At 54.7% G+C, this 21,697-nt stretch overlaps 1 protein-coding gene across 2 annotated transcripts; it reads right to left on the reverse strand.

The window, feature by feature from the left end:
- Positions 1–2,333: 2,333 nt before the first annotated feature.
- On the reverse strand, positions 2,334–21,460 carry CFAP65 (cilia and flagella associated protein 65). 2 transcript variants are annotated; one of them, XM_072040682.1, is made up of 33 exons: positions 21,333–21,460; positions 20,053–20,127; positions 19,592–19,755; positions 18,808–18,910; positions 18,448–18,614; positions 17,082–17,281; positions 16,274–16,419; positions 15,871–16,093; positions 15,448–15,713; positions 15,118–15,318; positions 14,657–15,019; positions 14,421–14,558; positions 13,833–14,078; positions 13,237–13,461; positions 12,721–12,873; positions 12,244–12,409; positions 11,835–11,963; positions 11,004–11,229; positions 10,780–10,908; positions 10,416–10,592; positions 10,002–10,068; positions 7,685–7,795; positions 6,734–6,925; positions 5,985–6,143; positions 5,379–5,600; positions 4,831–4,947; positions 4,624–4,761; positions 4,195–4,260; positions 3,635–3,849; positions 3,413–3,553; positions 3,024–3,311; positions 2,742–2,879; positions 2,334–2,515 (listed from the first exon to the last, which is right to left on the reverse strand). In XM_072040682.1, the coding sequence occupies exons 2-33, from the start codon at positions 20,125–20,127 to the stop codon at positions 2,479–2,481; spliced, it is 5,388 nt and encodes a 1,795-aa protein (XP_071896783.1). In that variant the 5' UTR covers positions 21,333–21,460; the 3' UTR covers positions 2,334–2,478. The 2 variants fall into 2 exon arrangements, with proteins under 2 accessions (XP_071896783.1, XP_071896784.1); XM_072040683.1 differs by lacking the exons at positions 20,053–20,127; positions 21,333–21,460 and having other exon boundaries at positions 18,808–18,962; positions 19,592–19,714.
- Between the last annotated feature and the right edge of the window lie 237 nt (positions 21,461–21,697).

Raw genomic sequence — 21,697 nt, forward strand, 5'->3', positions numbered from 1 at the left:
GAGCGTTCCCAGCGCAGCCCCATCGGCCGGCAGCCAGCTCGCTGTGAGAACAGGACATGTCCCTCTCCGTGCGCCTCGCCTCGCCATGGGGTCACCTCAAACCCCGGGCTGCTACAGCCTGCACAGCCACCGGGCAGGGAAATTTGGGTTGAGACCCCCACGGTGACTCTCTGGGGAGCATACAGAGCCCGTGGGGGCCAGAAATAGGCTAGAAATACTCCCCAGCCCTGCCAGTCCTCAGCAGGAGCTGGGATATCTCTCCGGGTGCCTTTGGCACCCGCAGCTCCCTGGATAACAGAGCATGAAGCGCAACCGCGGTGGCAGGAGAAGCTCCTTTGTGCGAGTGCACTGGTGTGTTTGTTTGTGCAGATGGGAGCGTTTGCGGGTGGGGAAGGGCGTTACACTGCTTTAACCCCCACGGCAGGCACCTGCAGGTGTCCCGGCCCCTGGGAGCGCATGCGAACCGGCCGCCCTCACCCCTCCTGGATTGGGAGCGTGCTCGCGGGGCGCAGCGAGCGGATTCCCACGTGTAAGGGGATAGGGGCAGATCCTTATCAGCCACTGCCACCCAGCTCTGCTTCCTTGGAGACTCAATCCTGGCAGAGTCGGGATTTTGAGAGGCGAGCTCCTGCCCTCCTGCCTGCTGCTGCCTCGCTCAGCCTCCTCTCACACCATCCATGGGTTTGTGCTGCCCCGTGAGGAACAACGCTCACATCAGAGCACCTCTTGGGTCCATCCGAGGCCACCTGCAGCATCCTGACCCAAAAAAGTCACCGCTCCCAGGTACCAAAGCACCACGGCCGAGCCAGCCAAGCACCTCGGGCACGGCAGAGCAGGGGTGAGGGGTCTCTGCCCAGCTCTGCCAAGGGGCTGGAGAAGCTCACCCTCATGGGTTTGCTCTCCAGACATCGCCCTGGCCGTGCAGATGCTGCTGGGGGCAGGACCAGCCCTTCCTAACGCTCCGTATTGGAGGAGAAGGGGCTGAAGCCCAGCGGGTCCCGGGGGCTGTCCCATGGCACTGTTCCCATTCCCAGGTGGAGACGGGGTCACCCCGAGTGGGTCTTGGTGGGGGATTCAGGCTCCCCCCTGCAGTGGGACAGCAGAGCCCCGCAGACACCCTGGCAGGGAAGATGGAGAGCAGCTTTGTTCCCTTCCCTTTATCTCCCAGACAATGGCACGATTCAGCAGGTGTTAAATGTTTTAATGGGATTCTGGAGAGCTTCTGTTGCCCACCTGCCCCAAGGCCATTTCACCCCTCCCTGGGAGCCAGGACCAACAGCCAGGAAGAAAAGACCTGTTGTGTGCCGCATGAACCGCCTGATAGCTGAGACTCCTAAAACCATCCCAGGATTTGGGGAGCCCTCTGCTCGCCCTCAGCCACCCTCCTGCAGGCACAGGAGCCTCGCCACAGGCTCCTGCAAGGCAGAGGAGGGAACAGCGCAGACAGGAGGGCAGCATCACCATGCAGCCAGCCTGATGGGCAAACTCATTCACCTCGTCTCCACGGCTCCAGGCTGCCCCTGGGCTCCTGCGGGCATCTAGGAGGATGGCGAGGCTCCTGCCCCTGCCCGCGTTACCCATTTGGGGATGCCAGTCGTGGGATCCATGCCGAGAAAATCCCAGCGAGGAGCCAGGACCAGGCAGATTCACCCCGAGTGGAGCAAACGGCTTGAGCTGGGCAGGAGGGAGGTGGCGCTGGGAAGGGAGGAAAGGGTCTGCACGCCTGGTGAGAAGGATCCAGGAGCCACGTGGAGCCCCCAGGCTGAGCTCAGGAGCTGGCAGTGCCTCTGCTGTACCTGCTGCAAGAGGAACAGCTCAGCCCTGGGGCTCAGAAACAGCTCCGCACGCAGGGAGCCGAGCAGAGCACCACGAAGCAGCAGCACCCCGGGGCGCAGCAGGCACCTGCCCTCTGCCAAGCAGGGCAAAAGCAGCTCGCAGCGCATGGTTTTCCTGCGGGCTGCAAGGGGAGAGCGTGGAGACATGGCCCTGGGAAGGCAGGGCAGGAGGGCTCGGAGAGGGATGGATGCCGGCAGCATCGTGGCATCCATCAGGGTGCCTGGGCGCAGCAGAGCTCGCCAAGGCTGCAGGAGGGGGGAGATGCCCCAGGACCCCCCCCCAGTGCCTGGCAGGGGCAGCCTGCAGCCTGCAGCTTGTGCTGGGAGCAGCGGGCACAGCCCTGAGCCCTGCACTGGCACTGGGGCTTTCCCAGACCTCACACTGCCACCTCCCGGCTGCGACAAAGCCGCTCCTTCCCCAGCCTTTTAAAAAGGGGAGAGCCGATCCTGGGCACCACAAACCCAGAGGCACTGACTAGGTGATATTACACATCAGGATCTGTGCCCCCAGAGGCCAACCTCCTTTTATTGGGCTGCCAAAAATGCTGGAAACCCCGCAGCCGCACGCACGGGCTGGGTTGCTGGGTGTGGGACCCGCAGAGCAGCCACGGGAGCAAGGAGGAGAGGAGGATTCGGCTCCCGGCTAAGTTCTTGAGTTTCGGGGTGTTGGATCGGTGATCCTGAAGGAACAGAGATTGCCTTTGGGGTGGGGAGAGTGCAGCCTGCTGCTGCCTCCCCCCAGACAGCCATCCCTCCCCGAGGGATCACAGGGAACACCCACTCTCCACTTGGACAAGACTTGAGCAGCTCTGGAGGTGACACCTCCATCCAACAACCCTCCCTGTCCTTATCCCCAGGCCTGGCCAAATCCAGTCCCTGAAATCCAGAACAGAAAGGCTCTGCTACCTTCGGAAAGGGCTGGGGGGCAGCGCGATGACCCTGGGCCGGGCTGTCAGCACCACCTCCCCACGGCTGGCTTCCAGCAGGATGTTCTGCAGAGTGTTCTCCAGCACCAGCTCCACCAGCGTCCCAAAGGCTGGATGCCTGGAGGGACAAGAGCACAGGCAGAGAGGATGGGCATCCCCACAAAGCACACAGAACACCCCAAAAGGCTACAGGGCAGATGGAGAAATGGGTTTGTGGCCAGGCAGTGCAACTTCAATCTCTTCCGTGTGAGTTGGTCCTCACCTGCTCAGCATCTCCTTCTGCTCCCTCAACTGCTGGTGGTGAAAAACCTCACTCAGCCTCTCCCAGGACTCCAGAAATTCGTTGCTGGGAGAGGATTCTTGCTTCATTTCTTCCCTCTCTCCGTTCCCCTCAGTGTAAAGATCCGGGGAAGCAGAGCCCCTGGATGGGGCCGTGGTGCGCTGTCCCCCATCTGCTGGTTCCTTACAACGGAACTGGGAGAAATACGGGATGGGTTCATCCAAACATCTCTTCGCTGCGTCTTGGAACTGGCTGTTCTCCAAGAGCCCACTGGGAGGAAGAAAATACGGGGTGAGTCCCAGAAAATTAGGTATCTGCACACACCTGGGGGACAGGGGCTCCGAATGGGGTGGGTGTGAAGGGGCACGCACCTGAGGACCCCCGCCAGCACGTCGGTCACTATCTGCAGCTCCTGCTTGGAGGCAGCAGCCAGGGAGAGCCATTTGGGGTCCGTCTCCGTCCTGTCGCTGACCTGACCCCCGTCCTCAGGCCTGCTCTCCAAGGGTAGGTGGCTGAGGGGAAAGAGGGATTTGTCCCCCCAGCACCGCGGGCTGGGGGAGGCTCACAGGACCTGGCCCACACCAGGCTATTACCAGGGCAAGAAGTACTTGGGGAACTCGGAGGGGAAGTTCCTGAAGAAGTCCTCGGTAGAGTGGGACCTGGCTGTCACGGCGAGGTGTAAAAGGATGGGCTTGGGGGGCTCTGGTTTGACCCACACCCAGCTGGCTTCTTTGTCCAGCAACAGCCTCCTGTCCAAGTGTCCCGCAGGGAGATTGGGCACTGGGTGGTTTCTAATAGGGGGCAGCGTCTGTTGGAGAGAAAGAAACAGCCTGTGCACCCAAACCCAACCCTGAAACCACCCCCCCTGCCCACGTGCACCTTTGCTGCTCATTTGAAACCTCTCTGCTTTTCTCCAGCCGTGGCCGCGTGCTTCCAATTTCCCTTCCCGTGCACCCCAGATGGAAAGTTACTGCCCACGGGACACAGCCAGGCAGTCTGATTCTCCTGGCTCCTCCAAACAGTCTGTGTCCCAAAGCCTTGAAGCTACAAACCCTGCCGTGCTCTCTGCCCGGGCTCCCACGCTGCGAGATCCAGCACCTGCCTCTCTCCTAAAGCAGTGCTTACTTCCCTAAAGCACTGCTTAAACACTTACCTTGTATTTCCTGACCACAGCTGGGGGCTCAGGGACATTTTCTGTCTCAGCAGAATCTGATGATCTCTTAAAAAAAAAAAAAGAAAAAAATAAATAAGTGGAGAGGTCACAGTGGGGAGAGGTCACATTGAGGATTTCTTGAGGATTTGGGTTTGCTTTGCCCTAGCTGAAACCCAGTGATCTATCTCCTCCTCCCAGTTTTCACTGTGCCCATTCTTACACACTTCACCCCAGAGTTTCTCCCCGTTTTTAAACCCAACCAGCAGTTTCCAGAGCCACTGGCTTTGTTTTCCCTAAGGCCTCTCGCGCCCTTCCAAATTTCAGTAGCAAACTCCGAGGTTGTCAGGTAATTAGGAAAAAATCATTTTAATTTCTTGCTGACCCCTGGCTCCTGCTTCCAAGCTGTCGTAAAATTCTGGCGGCGCTCACCCCTGCAGGTGACCTGGGCTTCTTGGCAGCCCTGAGCTCCTTCTCCGTGATGGTGAACTCCACCGCCTGCCGCTCCTTCTCCCTTTCCCACTCTCTCAGCTCCCTCTCGTGCTGATGGAGAGACTCCTGGCTGTGTACCTGCGGAGCAAAGCGTGGCTGCGGGAGCAGGAACGTGATGGGAACACACACGTTCCCCCCGGGGCTCACCTCGCACACCAGATCCATGCTGCACAAGGAGGCGATCCCTGAGGGCTGCAGCGTGATGAAGCAGGGGATGCTCTCTCCGGGCTGCATCACCCCCTGCTCCGGGGCGATCTGCAACGCCTGGGGAAAACAAAATTTGTTTCTCTGTCCCGTGCCCTTGGAGGAAATACAGGGTGGTGAGATTTCTCTCCCTGTGCCCTTCCGAAATGTTGGTGGCATGAGGGGGATACGGCTGCTGTATTCAAGGAGTGACTGCAGACTTTGCTGGTGGATGGAGCCCTGAGGCTCATCACATCCTTTAGTCTGAAGTTCCCTTTCCCTCGCTGAAATATTCAGACGCCCTTTCCGAATCCCTGCCTTTTTTCCTCCTATCCTACCCTTGCCTCCGCTTTTCTCTGCCCTTTCCTTTCAACAACTGGTACAAAATCCAGTTTCCAGGATGTTTCCCCAGTATCTGGGTGAAAACGGAGAGGCAGGGCAAAAATGTGGCACAGCAGAGATCCACCCCCTGTCCCCTGGGCAGAACAGAGGAGAGAGAAGGAACGACTCACCCCACTCTCTTTAACATTGCTCGTCTTCCAGGCAAACACAACAGCCTTGCTCTCTGAGGTGTTGTTGAGAAAGACGAGGCGGCACGCTCTGCTGCGGTCCGGGATATTTCCGACGCAAATCTGGTGGTGTGATAAGGTGGCCGCCTGCAGGAAAGAGGGTGAAACCCCAGAGAGCAACAGGGAAGGGAGATGGCGTTTGGGGAAGGGCAGCCACACCTTCATCTTCAGGTTGTACAGCAAAGTGCAGGAAAAAAATAATGAAAAAAAATAAATATATATTAGCCAGTGATCTTTAGCATAACAACTGGAATGAGTGTTACATTCCTCTGGTAAAAAAAACAAAAGCTTATTCTTATTCTTAAAAATTTTACTCTTCTCCCAGCAATGCAAACTGCCCAAAGTTGGGAAGAAGGCACCTTTCACAACAACAGCTTTAGTGGATCGGGCTCTAGATGACCTGCTGGAAGGCAAACACCTTGCCCATCACGCTGCCGTGGGCTCCTCTGCAATGCAGGCTACTGCTAGACTGGGCCACTTGCATATTTCAGTCTTTTTCAGGCATTTCTGGGCCGATCATATTGCTCCTATCACCATACCTGGACTTACCTGCCCAGGCACGGTCAGTTTGGCAGAGCCCAGGAGGACAGAAGGAGCCAGGACTTCGCTGAACGTGGGGTTCTCTCCTGTGGTATTCGGGTCGTAGCCGACTCCCTGGAAGGTGATCAGAGCTGAACGGCCCCCCAGGATGTGGATGGGAACTTCAACCTGCCTTGGACAGGATAAAAATATTAAGACCAGAGTCATATTTGGGAGAGATGGGTGAAGAGAACTCCGTGTTTCTTTGCTCTTTTAGGCTTTGACCCCTCTCCTGCTAACCCAGGAAGGTCAGTCAAGCAGGCAGATAGCAAGTCCTGTGTGAGATGGGCAGGGACACCCTTTCAGAACAAAAACTGGATTTTTTCTTTGTTTTCTGTTTTATTTCTCCTTCTTTTCTTTTTCTCTCATGCAACCACCATTAGTGGAGCTGTGCTCCAGCTCTGGCCATGCCTGCCTCCTGCAGCCTAGGTCAATGGCCTTAGGAAAGGCTGATTCCAGAGAGCTTTTTATACCCCCATGGACACTATTAGATCCTTGAAAAATATGTGCTGGGATGGCTCTGGCTGTGGAAGAAATGTGTCCTTTGGGAAGAAGAGACTTACGAGATGATCTGCTCTGTTTCTTGACCAGAGCAGTCACATCTTTGCTCTCAGATTCTGCTTCTTGGAGGAATGGAGCCATCAATACAAGATCTAAAGAAATTTTGGCACAGGATAGCAGGAAGAAGCCATTTCTGGCAGTGACGAGGAGGGCCTTACCGAGTATGTTCTGGCTTCCAGCGGTGAGAAGATCCACTCAATCTGCCCGGTTGTGCCAGGGGGGATTTCTCCTCTGGGAGTTAAGCAGACGAACACAGGATGCTGAAAATTGTCCCTCTGGATCCTCATGATGCTGTCCAGCTGAACCTCAAACAGCACTGGCATGGAGCCACCGTTATAGAGTTCATAAACCTGGAGGGAATCATAGCTCGTTACACCCTGCACAAGTTCAGGTAGTCAACACTTCCCCAGGGGACTCTGATAACCACGAGTAACTAATTAGCCAGCTTGTCTCCTAAGCACGAGGAGACCTCATAGTGTCAGGAGTTATCCCCGAGACTCTAAGAGGTTTATCACTACGCAGGTACATGAATGACTACAGCGCCTCTCCATGTGGCTCCCTGTGAGTTCAGGCTAGGGGAAAATTAATACAAATTAGCTAAAGGGATCGCTGTAAAGTGGATTACTTGAAACGCAGAAACACCCTTGTTAAAGTGATCTTCATTCAGTTCCGACTTGTTCATTTTCCAAGTAAATTAGGCAGAACGGAATCAAAGCTACCTCTTCTTGCTGAATAAGTGTTTCAGGAAGTTCAATTAATTTACTAAGAAACTAATTAGCATTCATTCCCAGAGTGCCTGGAGCAGCTAGACAAGTCTTCACCTAGATACAAGAACAGGGGAAGAGCCCAACACACCTCACCTGCATTCTGCCTAGAGTCAATGCCAAATCCCATAGAGCTGCAGGTGACGAGAGGTACTTTCCCTACAAGCTCCTGGCACCGATTTCCAGGCTCTGCCTACTGCTAGGTGCAGAGTTTTGCTGTGGTGCTGCCCTGTGGAGACCACCCTTTTCCTGGGAAATGCTTCAGCCCCTGCTGCTCCTTTGGGCACAGCAACCTGCTGGCTCGTTCCCTCTGCCCGCTGCTGGGTTTGGCCCCAGGATGCTCACCTGTGTCGGGGGGTAGGAAGTGCCAATCGCGATGGGTGTGAAGAGGTGCTTAGAGGATGCAAAATGAACGTACCGCTGGTCCTGCGTCACCGTCACGCCTCTGAAGTTCAGCTGCAGCAGGGAGAAACACGGTCACTTTCTCACAAAGCCTTGGCCCCGTCGCTAACAACCCCGCAAGGGCTCGGAAGGACTTGGCGAACTGAGAGCAATGCATTTACAGCTTGAAATTTGGTAATACCACAACAAGGTATGGGGGCAAGGAGATGGAGAGCCTGCTCAGCTGTTGGCTTTCCTCTGGGAGGTTGGCATCTTGTGCCAGCAACACGGCGCCTTTCTCCCTCCTATATCAGGCACCAGCTTCAGTGCTTCTCCGTGCAAGCATGTACTAGGAATTCTTCATGAATGAAAGTGTACGTGGTAGGCTGTGCAGCTGTGACATCCAAACCCTTTGGCCATAAAATCCCAAGCCAGAATTTTAGCTAAGTAAGGACCTCCTCTTGGAAGGGACCATCTGGATGTGCTCCCTCTGCAGAACGTGCTGCTCCAAGACTGCGTATAACAGGGTCCAAAGGCTGCAAGACGATGCCAGCTGAATTTCAGGTGATCAAGTAATGATTAACAGTGAGCTGTTAGCAGAGCTGCCACCCCATCAAGCCAAGCAGAGGGATTTGCACGAGCTGTTTCATGGAAAGGCAGAGACACGGGAGCCTGTATTTTGAGAAGCCCGCACACGGGCTGGAGATGAGTCACGGTGCGTGATTTCCAGCAGGATCACCCCAAAGCACCCCTGAGCCATCTGCTGGGAGTGAAACACCCACTCGCACTACCTGTGTCAAAAGGCTGCCTTTGACTCCCCCAGACCAAAACTGCTGAGGAAAAACCATCATCAGTTTCCTTAGATGTGACAACTTAATTTTTAGGCTGTCATTACAGCATTTACTTCCCTTAGGATCAGCATATATTCTGCAAGTTTCGCTCAGTTCCCAGGTGAGGATTGGTACAGCCCTGGCAGGTGAGCACCGTTACGGTGATCTCCACCACCTCTTCATGCCGTGGCTGGAAGGAGTGAAAGCACGCCAGGGAAGGTGTGTGCCCTATAGGTTCTGGTACCCCAAAGCCTCATCCCTCCCTGGCCAGCTGGTGAAACGCTGGCTGCCACTCTCAGGACTGTGCCAGGCAGGCAGAGCACAGAGAGCCTGTCCAAGGGCTTTGAGAGAAGGCACAGTTAAGCCGCTGTTTGAACAGCTTGGTCAAAGGGTTGGATTTTCAGCTGACAACAGTCCTGAAAGAAAAGAAAAATAAAAGACAATGGTCTCATAGGAAACTTCGGAGACAGACAGCAAGGCTCAGCCGGGCATGAGCTGTGCCTGGCAGAGCACGAGGTGACTTTGACTCTTACTGACAGTTTGAGAGAGGGAGGCAAATTAGTTCCAGGCCTGAGGAAATGCCCAGGGAAAACACACAGCGGATCGGCTCGGGGATGCTTTAGCAAGCGGCGAAGCAGGGAGAATGAGTAGGAAGCGCCTCGGCTATTGGCAAGGAGAAAGAAGTGGGAGGACCATGCAGGGATGCGGGGAGCACCTCCTGGGCCAGCGGGAGCAGCTGCCTCCATGCCTCCAGAGCTGGAGGATGCTCGGCCAGCCCTGTGCCAGTGTGTGCCCAGCCAGCAGCCGCTGCAGGTGGTACGTGGGGAGAAAAGCACCTCCCAAGGGGTTGTGAAGAGAGGAGAGAGCTGGGGAGCATCAGGAAAACTGCATAGGAGAGAAGCAGGATGGGCTGCACAGCTCAACTCCGGGATCACTGCATGGGAGAACTCGCTGTGCAGCAGATGAAATGAGGGCGAGAAACAAAGAGATCCCGTCCAGGAGTTACACCTGAGTGTGGAAAACACACGGGGATGGGAAGACCCAGGAGGGCTGCTTTGGGCTTCGTTTGGAGGAGGAAGCCGTTCTGTATGAACACCACCGATAGAATATATGGGTTAAGACTATATTAAAAAATACATATGTGTATGTAATTTATATCTATGTATACATATATACACATCCACACATCCTCTTGCAACCTGTGCTCTGGGGAAACCAGCAGATGCTACACCCAAGGGCTTTTTTGCTGACGCACTGCCCCAGCACACGGTGCTGAAACCACAGCATTGTCAGGGTGCAGTTTTTATGTCTCTGCTCGGCCCTGTGTCAGTGCAGGCTCCAGGGGAAGGCCAGAGCCTTCTTCCTGCCACGTAGCTTCAGGGAAAAAATAATGTGTCGTTCGGTCCCCACCTGCTGCTCTGCAAACAAGCAGGAGGTGCCTGCTGCCTTACCAGAATCTCGTGGCCATAGGAAGCCTTCAGCAGGACTGGGAGGTGATCGGTGCCAACGAAATCGTGTCTAGCAGCACGAGGAGAAAGAGAAAAACCATCAGCCACCGAGCTTGTGTCCATGGTGATGGAATCGGGGTCACACAGTACATTAGAGACAACTCATTTCCCTGCTAAAGAGGCACTGTTGCGTAAGGGCCATGGAGGGAGGGAGCGGGAGAGTTGTGCTTGGGTGGGAAAAAGTGAGGCAATGTTGATTTTGGTCACTCACCAGTTTAGGAACCTGAGTTTCCAGGCCAAAACCATGTGAAAGTGGGCAAGTGGCACGTGGAGGGAAAGGGGCCGGTATGGAAAAAAGGGGATTCTGCTGTCCTGTCGTGCAGGATGAGGCCCTGAAGTACAGATAGCTGCCATCACCTGTGTGAGAGCTGCACACATTCCTCTTGTCCTGGAAGAAGCTTCCCTGACTTTGGAGAAACGGCGAAGAGCTGGTTATCCTGAATTCTCATCTGGTGCAGCTCACGGGGGCTGAGCTCAGCGCCCTCCGCCCAGTGCTCCATCCCCATCTTCTGGTCAGAAGGAAAGAGGAAGGCCCTAGGGATCCAGTCAGCAACAAGGACAGCTCGCCCAGGGCCATGATCCACACGTTCAGTCAGGCTTCCCCCCCCAGCCCCACCAACAAAAATCCACCCCGTTGACATTCAGAAATGCCCCTGTGAGCATTTCCATGTCCCCAGAGAGAGCCCGGAGGGGAGGCTGGGCTCCAGCAGGCACCGCTTACCACTCCACGGGCATCACGCCCTTGTTCAGCAGCAGGAGCACCACCAGGCTAGGCTCTGAGCCTATCGGGGCAGCCCCGAAGTCGAAATCCACCACGAAAGGAGTGTACACCGGAGGGATCAAGCACGTGCTGGTTCCGGGAGAGAAAGAAAAGATGAAATTGAGATCCCTGCTTTGAGCAAGAGCTCAAACTGAGAGCTCCTCCGAGCCACCTCCTCGTCTCACCTGTGCCTTGTAGGAACTCTGTAGGTGAGCTCGCTGGGAACTGGGTCTCGTTCCAGGTAGCCATTCAGTTTGTCCAGGGAGAAAAGCCTCCAGAGGTACAACCTGCTGATGCCGCTAGCACTCCCTGCTGAACAGGCATCTGCCACGCAGAAGGCTGGGTAGACACCTGCTGCTTCCACGCGGCACAGGGGTTGTGGCTCTTCCTTCGTGCTTGCAAAATCCGGAGCTTGGGAGAGAAACACCACTAAGGGGCAGCTGTCCGCAACAGCAGACTGGATAGGCACCCCAACCCGGGCCAAAGAAAGCACACAGCTTGCACACAGTCTTTTCTTTGGCAGCTTTTGAAAACCTCTGAACCACCGACTTCCAGCCATAACTTAAATTCTGCTTTTAGCAATCACCTAAAGCCTATGAATATGGTCCTTGTCGACAGGGTACTCCCACAGTTTAGTTCTGTGCAACTCCATAATTTTTAGATTTAAGCCTACAGCCCAATCACTTTACCAAGAGCCCCTTCTTTGCACGCTGGGAAGAAAACAAATAAAAAATAGTTTATTTTTATTTATTTATTATTTTTTTTAATCCTGTTTTCTCTGTACTATCCATGTAGCATTGCCATTTTTTATTCTCCAAGGTGAAAACTCCTTGTCCAACTACTCTCTGTCTCATATATGGACCAATCCAGACCTGTAAAAAGGACCTCTGCTACCTAGGACTGATTGCATGAAGCTCTCGGAATATATTTCAGGATACACCAGCCTGTTGTGGCACAGTCTGCTTGGCTGGGAGGGAGTGAATTTCTCCCATTTCCCCCAAACCCCCATCTCTTACCTGTGGAGGTGCAAATATGATATTTGATTGACCAGGTGTAATGCAGCCGACGGGCTGGCCTGACCGATACTCTCACAAAAGCCTTTGACCTCGCAGGGATCGTCCCTCTGGAGGGTTCCAGCTCTAAAGCTGTGGGAGAAAAGAGGTAAATGTAATAGCCCATGAAAAACACTTTCTTCAGGCCTTAGTACATGTAGAACCAGCACTGCTGCTTTGATTTGACTCAGAATTACGCACACACACACACAGATAAAATGAACTTGGAGCAAGAAGCCAACACAGGTATTTTTGATCAAGGGTTTGCAAAGTTAACATGACAGCAGCCCGACCCCTGCATTCATGCTAGTGTGATTTTGCAGAAAAGAGGAGAAGCCCAAGGCCCCGTTCCAAGCTAATTCTCCCACCGTACCCAGTGGATCGCTGCGGACTCCCTCAGGGCCACAAGGCCTGGTGAGCAGCTGCTCCACGCTGAGGATGAACTTCAGAGAACAGACCCCATCATTCAGCAGCACGATGCTGCAGCTGTGCAGGTCACCAACCAGAATATTTCCAAGGTCCAGGTGCTCCTTCTGTGCCTGGAACACGAGCCCAGCATGCAAAGGTGAGTGTTACACGGAGTGAAAAAGTGCAGTCACTGCTCAGCTCGCCACCGTGCTGATCCCTTGGCACACAACATGCAGTGAGGACAGTAATTTACAGTGACTAAATATCTCTAAGATCTTTCTATCCAACTGTTCGATGTCACTGGGAAGTGACTTACAAAGCATTCTTTTATTTAGCTCTGGTTCCTTAGGAAACCTGCCTGAAAATTAAGGCAGCTGCACGGATCTGTGGACTACCCCAACCCAGTCCCCCTCCTGCTACCCAGTGGGTCCCAGTTCCTTACCCTGATGGTGCCCAGTGCTCCCTCCCCGACAATCCGTAAGGTATAATGCATGCTTTGGGGAGACGCAGGGGCTGGGCTTTTCCAGCTCACCAACACCACAGCTCGCAGGAGGTACTTGGTCACCTTGTCTGGAGTAAAAGTCCATTCCTGAGCCTGGAATGACAAGAGGGAAGGAGAGAGCTCACAGGAGCTCCAGGCCAGAGCCAATCCTATACACAACAATGGCTGAGTTCAGTGCAGAGCCCCTGTTTCAAACTCATTATCATTACCTATTCCCTGTTTAAAACTCATTTGGTCTTGCAGTCAAGGAGGATGCCACCACGTCTGGGCAAATCCAGATCATGGGGACCTGCACAACTGCAGATTTTGGCTAGCAACCCAAGACACTGACAAGGGGATACCCTCCCAGCTTGGCGTTAATCACCAAATGATCAGCAGCCCTCGTATTTCTGCTCTAAACACTCCACAGCTGCATTGCAGAGAGCAAAATAAGGTTTTGTTAGAACCTGAACTCACCATGGCTTCACATGGCTGGAGGAAGCCTGTGGCAGGCCTGACAGAGAGGACCTTGCTGTCGGACTGCTGGATCTTCCATGTGAAGGCCACGGGCAGCCTCGTGCAGTTCTTTATGGTGTACATTCGGGTGGAGGAGGTCCCTACGTAGATGGGCTTGAAGTAGAGATTCCCATCACCTTCTAAGAGCAAGAGAAGGGGCTCCGCACAGCTCCTGATGGCAATCTCCTGCGGAAGTCAGAGGGAAGCATCAGACCAGAAGTCTCAGCTGACTTCTGGATGGACCTCGCAAAGATGTTGCTCCTGCCAAGAAGGAAGCAAGAACAAACTGGGGCTGAAGGAGGACAGGAAAGACTTTGAATTGGGCTGCCAAGGAGGTCCCTGAGCACTGTAGTGCATTACAGGAGACAGAGCCCCAAGGGAACAAGGGGTTCAGGATGTCTGGCATGGCAAGCATCTTCTGTATGCAACGTGGATTCCCACCTTAAAGGCTGAAAGTGTTCTTTCATTCCTATTTCCAAAGAGAAAAATCCAAACTAGCCACTAGGAGATGTAACAGAAGAAACCTTTCTCACCAGCTTCTACTTCCCTCTCCCTACCTTGGTGTATCCAGGACAGGAGTTCAGCTGCAAGGGCAGGACGTGCTGCTGCGGGGTTGTGCTAACCGGGTGAGTGGAGAGAAAGAAAATCTGGTGGCCTCCTGGAATGATGTGCCCTGAGTGGGGCTTGACCAAAACAGAGGGACAAGCAGCGTGGTTCACACTGAAGGTTATCAGGGAGGTGCCCGTGTTGGAGAGCAGCACGCTGCAGTAGGTGTCAGTGTCAGAAGCCACGGGAGGAAAAGTCTAGGAGAAAAAAAGCAAAAAGGGTTGTTTGCATGAGGCTTATAAAGCCAGCTTAAAGAAAAAGTTGTTTGTTTGTTTGTTTTTAATTGAATTCCAGGTTTCGATAAGCACCATCCTGAACCTGTGGAGAATTCTGTAACTGCTCCTCTTCAAGGAAATGAAGCAAATCACCCAAGGGTGCACAGTGTACATCAACAAGAGACAGCAAAACTTCCACGCCACCTTGCCAGCCACTTCTCTTCCAAAAGCATGGCTTCTGTGAGCTGCTCTCCACTTGTGTAAGTGCGCGCAGAGTGTTTGAGGCACCTGAGTGGGGTCTGAGTCCATCCACCAGCCACGCACCTTGGGGACGTCGAGGACGTACTGTGGGATGAAGTGTTCCCGTTCTGCTTCGAACGTGTGCGCCCTCAGCCTGACGGTCAGGCACCAGGGCGGACAGATGGTGGCATCCTCCTCGATGTTGCTGTACTGCCTCAGAACCTGCGGGCACAGCAGAGACAGAGCACGTGCAAGTATGCAAAGCCTCTTGCTAATTCCCAATTCCTCTCGATTAACTGGTCCTAGTAATTTCTACTAACCTTGTAGAAGGCGAAGCCTTCCAGCTCTGCCGCATAAAGGCTGTTGAGCTGAGTGGGCTGGAAGAGGACGCGGAAGGCTGAGGACTTCAAAGGCGGGATGTCACAGATTTCGGGTGCCACCTGGAAGGCACTGCCGTGGCTCGGAGTCCAGGCAACAGTGATCTTTCCCTTGGTGTGGTTGGTGACGCAGAGAGGAAGAGGTTCTACCTGATGGAGCGGCACACAGCAACCAAAATCGTGCTCCCTGGGGCTGACGCTAACGTGGGGGGGAAACAGGGCCAGGTCGCTGCTCGTGCCATCACAGAAATACTCAGCCATGGAGCTGGCTTCAACATAGTCCTCAGGGGGCTTGTCTGGAGGGATCTGCAGGATGGAAAGGTCTCGGTGAGAGCAGGGTAAATGTGCCCGTGGGAGACAAGGCACTAGAGTCCATCTTAGGCTCCAGGGAGGGCAACTCGTACCTCAGGAGGCAGCATGAGGGCTCTGTTTTCATCCATCTGCAGCATCCCGTCCTTCAGCATCGCGCTCAGGATATCGGGGGGATAGAAGGTCAGCCCCCTCACCATATTGGTCCGAAACCAGGAGAGATGTCTTGCCCGGAGGATGGCTGGCTTAGCTGTGTCCGAATGGCAGGTACCAAAGAAGTCCACATACAAGGGCTCCTGGAAAAAACAAAAACAAAAAAAAAACACTGGAAAGGCTGCTCACTGAGAGAGGCCAGCCCTGGTGGGTGACACCAGAGAAGCCCCCTGAGCTGTCAGAGCACCGATAGCACCCTTTGCCTCTCGTACCTGGTGGTGGACGAGGCACACCACTCGGCGGTGATAGCTGATGGGGTGAGGAGGTCGGAAGGTCACCTTCAGTGCTCGTGTCGCTGTGCCCTCCAGGACTCCGCAGGGGTGATCCAGGGAGAAGACACTCCCCCTGCCATCAATATCGAACTGGTAGCACGCAGGGACATCCGAGATGTTGCTGATTTTCAGGATCTGCATCGAACTCTCCCCAAGATTGATCCAGTTGAAGTCCACAGAGGATTGGTGCAAGGACACCAAAGGACCTAGAATGAAAACACCCAAGACAGATCCTGGACCTCGAAGGATCTCATTAGCAAGCCCACCAGTCCTAGCACACAGCTGGATATTCTCCAGGTCTCCCTTTCCCTACAGGGCTGAGAGGAAGGCAGAGAGGACCGTGGAAGGATTTCACTGTGATACCTTTACACGAGCCAACCACCTTCAGAACCGCCTGCTGGAGGCACCCAGCCGACACGACGGTGAAATAATCGGTGCTGTGCTCTCCCACTGTCCGCGGCTGAAATCGTATGCACAAGACCAGCTTCCCTTTGGCAGGCACAACGCTGTGGGACACATCGCAGGAGAAGACGTGGTCCTGGAGCAGGGGGTCTTTTGCTCTTTCTATCCTACACGGTGCATCAACCTGCAAGCAGAGAAGAGAGAGGTTAACACCTCTGAGAGAAAGGTTCCTCATTTCTGCTTTGTTCAGACTCCCACTTGGGCAATTTTCACAACATTAAGGGATGTTCCCAAACCCACATCCCCCAGGGAAACGCGCCAGCAGGGCAACCTCTTACAAGAAGTAGTCTCCCTCTCCACATACCACGGACAAGTTGAAGATTTCCACACACTTCTCCACCGTAGTGCCCACTGGCACGGATCCAAAGCACAGCACGTCCCGAAACTTCCCAGGCTTTACGCCTTCATACTGCTCCCCTGGCACATTCACCCGCAGGTAGGGGTATTTGGCTGTTAAAGAAGATAACACACTGCAGTAAGAGAGCGTGGTGGAATCTCCACCCTTGGACACTCAACTCTCAATTAGACAAGCCTCTAATTAACCTCAGATAACTCTGAGGTTGGATCTGCCTTCAAAGCTGGCCCTGCTTTAAACCGAATGCGCTCCCTTCCGACCCCAGTTTACCAAACTGAGTCCCATCTTTTCTTTGTCAGTGGCCATATAAGGCACTTCGGGCACAGGCTAGTTAATGAAACCATCGTGGTTATTCCAGATTATAGCCTGCTCGCATCCCGAAAGCTTTAGAACAGCTATAGCTCTCCAGCTGGCAGAGACAGCCATGAGAAACCGAGTGCAGGAAGACCAGGAGCTCCTGGAGGTTTTTCTGTCCCACCAGCGAACTCATCTCGTTTCTTCCCATCTGCTGGTTTAAGCAGGGAGCAGAAACGTCAGTTTGGCCAAAGCATGCCACAGGGCACATTAAACTCTGTCATCTCTTCGGATCACACTCCCAAGCTGACAACAGCATATCAGAGAATTTCGCTCTCAAACCACAGGCTTCGTTTGCTCATCCGTGGGTGAGCTCAAGCCTCCAATGCATCCCCGTGGAACGCAGTTTTGTGGTTAGGGATAACACTCGTTACTTGGAGCATCCCTTGCACAAATGACTCACCCCGGGCTTTTAGCCGGAGAGTCCTCTTTTGCTTCTCTTCGCCTCCAAACCAGCAGGTTGCAGCCACGTCACACAGCGCAGCCACCTGGGGCTGGAAGACCACCTTGATGGTGCACTCCTCGCCCGCAGACAGCATGCCGTGCTCCGGGATCATGTCGAAAGGGCTTGGTGTCTCCCAGGCAAACACGGTGATGAGATCACTAGCAAAGAGAGACGTTTGGAGGTGAATGAAACCTTTGCTGCCTGTGCAATCGTGCCTTTCCCAGGGGGTTGCTCACTTAGGATGTTCAGCAACCGATGTTGAGCGTCAGAACCCCTCGTGCGTCTGGCCAGATTTGTGATGCTGGGAAGGAATTTGTCTCTAATGCCTGCAAATGCTGTGTTTACGCTTTAATTAATCTTTGCTGTTACATCCTAGGACTTTATTAACGGCCAAAAAATCTCTCAGCCTCACCATGTGAGAGCACACAAATCAGCTCCGGAATGCAGCACATGCTTTTCCTGTACCTACATCGGCTGCTAGTTAATTCCCAAGGAGCATTTGTTCCTCTGTTACATGCACAGGTGAGAGGAGAGGGCTGAACTCTTTTCCTAACACCTCATCCAGTTCTTCTCCGGAGCAAGCTCGCTCTGCTTGCTTGATTTGTGCAAAGAACATGACCGTATAACATCGGCTTTTCTATTCTACTGCTTCTGAGCAGTGTGCTGCTCACCATCCCTATCCTCTACCCCAGATATTTTGGGGAGCACAGGCAATTTTCCAGCTAATAAAAGGTATTTTGCTCTCACTGTCACTCCCTGCAAATGGTTTGAAGTACCTCTCCTTCCTACCTGCAGACCTCTCCTCTGCTTTCCTCTTTAAAAAACTGCTGCAATTAAAACAAGACAGTCCCTGCTAGCTGGGAGCATCTTTGCCCCTAAAGGATGACTCCAAACCACAGAATCCTGCCACTGCTCAGAGGCCAAGTCACAGCAAGACTAAAATGTTTCCAGCTGGTTCTTCATCTCTCCCAGCTCTTGTGGGCACGCTGCCTTTGATTCAGCAGTAGCCCCGGCCCTTCCTGTGGACATGGGATGTTCCCTGTGGGACACTTGCTGGTCACTGACTATTTCCTGAGTGTGAACGGTTCCCAGAGCACGCTGGAATCAGAGAGATGAGAGATGCCAAGATGTGCCCACAGCGAGATCCGATCCACGCTCCCATCTCCGCTGCCTTTTCTGCTCTGATCTCAGAGGAGGCAGGGGTCTGCCAACCGCTGGGACAGCCAGAAGGTCTAATAACAACTGGGATTAGCCAAAAGCCCAGGAAGGTAGCCAAATATCCGACAAAACGGAAAGGGGGCCTGCTCAGCCACGCGCCGCTCACCCAACATTGCGCACGGTGAACGTCGTCTCCGTGAGGCTGTGGACAGCACAGACGGGCAGCCGGACAGCCGCCGGGAAGGACAGACACGGGCGCGGGAGCGTGGCACGCAGGGTGACAGAGAACTCGCCCTCGGCCTTCCTAAAGCAGATGCTGTCTTCGTAGTCCCTCTGCGCAGGAGAGCAAGGGGAGACAGCAGTTGGATGGGGTCCCCCTTGCAGGTACCGCAGCTCCTCCAGCAAACACCCAGCACCCGACTCTTCCAGGTAAGGAGAGACCTCGGGCACTGCAGCACGTGCAGTGATCCCTCCGAGAAAGCAAGTCTCCTGCACCGAGAGGAGTTTGAGTGTTTTGCCACTTTACCTTCTCAGTGGGCCGGAAAATGATGGGCAGAGTTAAGGACATGCCAGGGCTCAGAGCAATCGGCTGCGGGAAAACGGTGATGAAGAAGCGCGTGGAAGGACATCTGGATAATGCAACCACAACAAGAGGTTTTGCCTGGTGCCATGCAGAGGATGCTAGTTTAGCAGAAAAGAGAATAAAGTATCAAACGGCTCCAGCAGTGCCACCCCCCACCACCAGAAGGAACTTACAAAGCCGTCCCCAAGGTCACTTTGCAACTCAGCAGGAGTAGGAACAGAGCCCAAGTGTCCTGAAAACTGACTCCCTCTAAATACCTACCCCTTCCTTGAACAATATCTGACATTCCCAGGCCATGCAGCATGAGCCAAACACTTGGTGAGGGCAGGAACATTTGAGGCTCAGAGCAGGGAGTGTGCTGGAGTCCCAACACCCAGCGGGACTCCCGGGAGCGATGGTGTCGGGACACACTGGTGCCGGGCTGGCACACATCCACAATTCAAATCTCACTAGACTGGAAATGCCTCACAGACAGAAGTATCAGCAAAACAGAATTTTAAAGAGGCATTTCATTTAAAACACTCCTGCCAGGAACGAGGGCTGTGCATCTGAATGAGCATCTTTCTGTCCGGCCACGCCAGCGTGCGTGCGCTGCCTGCAGCACATAGCCCAAGGGAAGAGGGGAAAACGCAGCCGAGAAAAGCTGCTAAAGCGACTGCTAGAGCAGGAGGGGTGAAGATGCAGCGAGAGCCTGGGGAGTAAAAGGAGAAGGAAACTTGCCACGCACCTGTAGCTCAGCTTCTGGGTCTTCTCGTGAACGTTTTTCAAGATCAGGTGTTTGATGGTCTCTTTTCCAAGCTCCCAGCCGCGCCACCTGAGTGTTTCTGCCACTTCGATGCCCCAGAATACTCCCTTCTTCTTCCTTCCCTTCCTTGCAGACAGCCTGGGGAGCTGCAACAGGCACGGGAGCACTTTGTGAAGGAGGGAGGAGAAATCTCTGCCTCTGGCAAAGGGCGGGTGGGAAGAGCCACCCTGTGGAAAAGCTCCAGGAGTCACCCAAAGCCCCGTCGGGGACTCCAGGTCTGCTCCGTAAATCCAGAGGGGACACCTCCTGGCCACAGCCCAAACAATGGGTGCTAAAGGCTGGCATGAACTAGGGAAGCAAAATTTTTTTGTTGTTTTTCTCCCCTTTCCTTCTCCGCCAGTAAATCCACCCGTGACCACGGCACCCTTTGCTCCACCACTCACCTTCCTGACGCAGCCACAGCGCAGCTTCTGAAACGAGCCCGAGTCTGGGGGCTCCCCATGCGCTTGAGCAAGCATCTGAAAGGTGAGGGGGGAAAAAAACTCCGCACGTGCTGCTCCAGCACCCGAGCAGCCTTTGCTGCCAAGACCCGAGAGCTCTCAGGGTGCCACAGCTCCCTGAAGGGCACAGGCTGTGCAGCAGCCCCCCGGCACCCACCACAGCCCCCCACCCCATGGGGCAGAGCTCTCCCGGGGCTCTCACAGCACGGCCCTGCCCGGCCCACGGTGGTCCTGCTCATCCTGGCAGTGAGGCCGTGCCCCACAGCCCTGCTGTATGGCCCCAACAGCCCCCCATAGGTGCCTGCAGGATGCTCCCTGCAGCGGGGCGCTGCCCAGCTCCCTCTGCTGTAGTGCAGCCCCAGTCCATGGAGCCTGGCCCTGATCCCAGTTCCAATCCCAGCCCTGATCATAATCCCAATCCCAATCCCAATCCCAATCCCAACTCAGATCCCAACTCTGATCCCAATCCCGATCCCAATCCCAACCCTGATCCCAATTATGATCCTGACCTCAATCCTGATCCTGATCCCAATCCCAATCCCAATCCTGATTCCAATCCTGATTCTGATTCCGATCCCAACCTCAGTCCTGACCCTGATCCCAATTCCAATCCCAACCCTGAACCCAATCCCAATCCCGATCCCGATCCCAATTCCAATCCTGATCCCGATCCTGATCCTAATCCTAATCCCAATCCTGATCCCAATTCCAATCCCAACCCTGAACTCAGTCCCGATCCTGACCCCAATCCCAATCCTGATCCCAATCCTGATTCCAATTCCAATCCTGATCCCAATCCCAATCCTAATCCTAATCCCTATCCCAATCCTGATCCCTATCCCAATCCTGATCCCTATCCCAATCCTAATCCAAATCCAAATCCCAATCCTGATCCCAATTCTAATCCCAACCCTGAACCCAGTCCCTATCCTGACCCCAACCCCAACCCCAATCCCAATCCTAATCCCAATCCCAATCTTAATCCCTATCCCAATCTTAATCCCTATCCCAATCGCAATCCCTATCCTGATCCCAATCCCTATCCTGACCCCAATCCCAATCCCAATCCTGATCCCTCCCCCTACCCCTATCCCGATCCCAATCCCGACCCCTACCCCTGATCGCAATCCCAATCCCTCCCCCAACCCCGTTCCCGACCCCATCCCCCCAATCCCACCCCCTTCCCATCCCATCCCATCCCATCCCGTCCCGTCCCGTCCCACCTCCGCTCCCCGCCCGCGCCGCGTCCCGGTGCGCTCCCGGTGCGCTCCCGGTGCGCTCCCGGTGCGGTTGCTGCGGGCACCGCTCGCGGCGTCCCCGGCTCCCGTGGCAACGACGGCGGCCGCCCGGGGCCAGCCCGTGCCGGGGGGCGGCGGGGGCCGCCAGGGGGCAGCAGGAGGACGGGATCCGGGGGCTATGGGGGCAGAGATTGGGGTGGGGGGGCCCAGGGGATGGGGACGCGAGGATGGGTCCCGGTGGTGGTGCTGGCAGCAGGGGTGCTGGAGAGTTGTGGGGTGGTGGGATGGAGGGGGCGGCTGCGGGGCTCACGGGTGGGGTGCTGTGGGGGCACGGGGTGCAGAAGGCTGGG

This window comes from Anas platyrhynchos, chromosome 7 (genome assembly GCF_047663525.1).
Source record: "Anas platyrhynchos isolate ZD024472 breed Pekin duck chromosome 7, IASCAAS_PekinDuck_T2T, whole genome shotgun sequence".
Taxonomy (NCBI): Eukaryota; Metazoa; Chordata; class Aves; order Anseriformes; family Anatidae; genus Anas; species Anas platyrhynchos.

Excerpts from the sequence above, each read along its gene's own strand:
- CFAP65 (XM_072040682.1), bottom strand. The coding sequence starts at position 20,127 with ATGCTTGCTCAAGCGCATGGGGAGCCCCCAGACTCGGGCTCGTTTCAG. Across the intron at positions 11,964-12,243 it reads AGTCCGCAGCGATCCACTGG|CTTTAGAGCTGGAACCCTCC; the intron begins GTACGGTGGGAG and ends TTTCTCCCACAG. Across the intron at positions 10,069-10,415 it reads TGTGTGCAGCTCTCACACAG|ACACGATTTCGTTGGCACCG; the intron begins GTGATGGCAGCT and ends TCGTGCTGCTAG.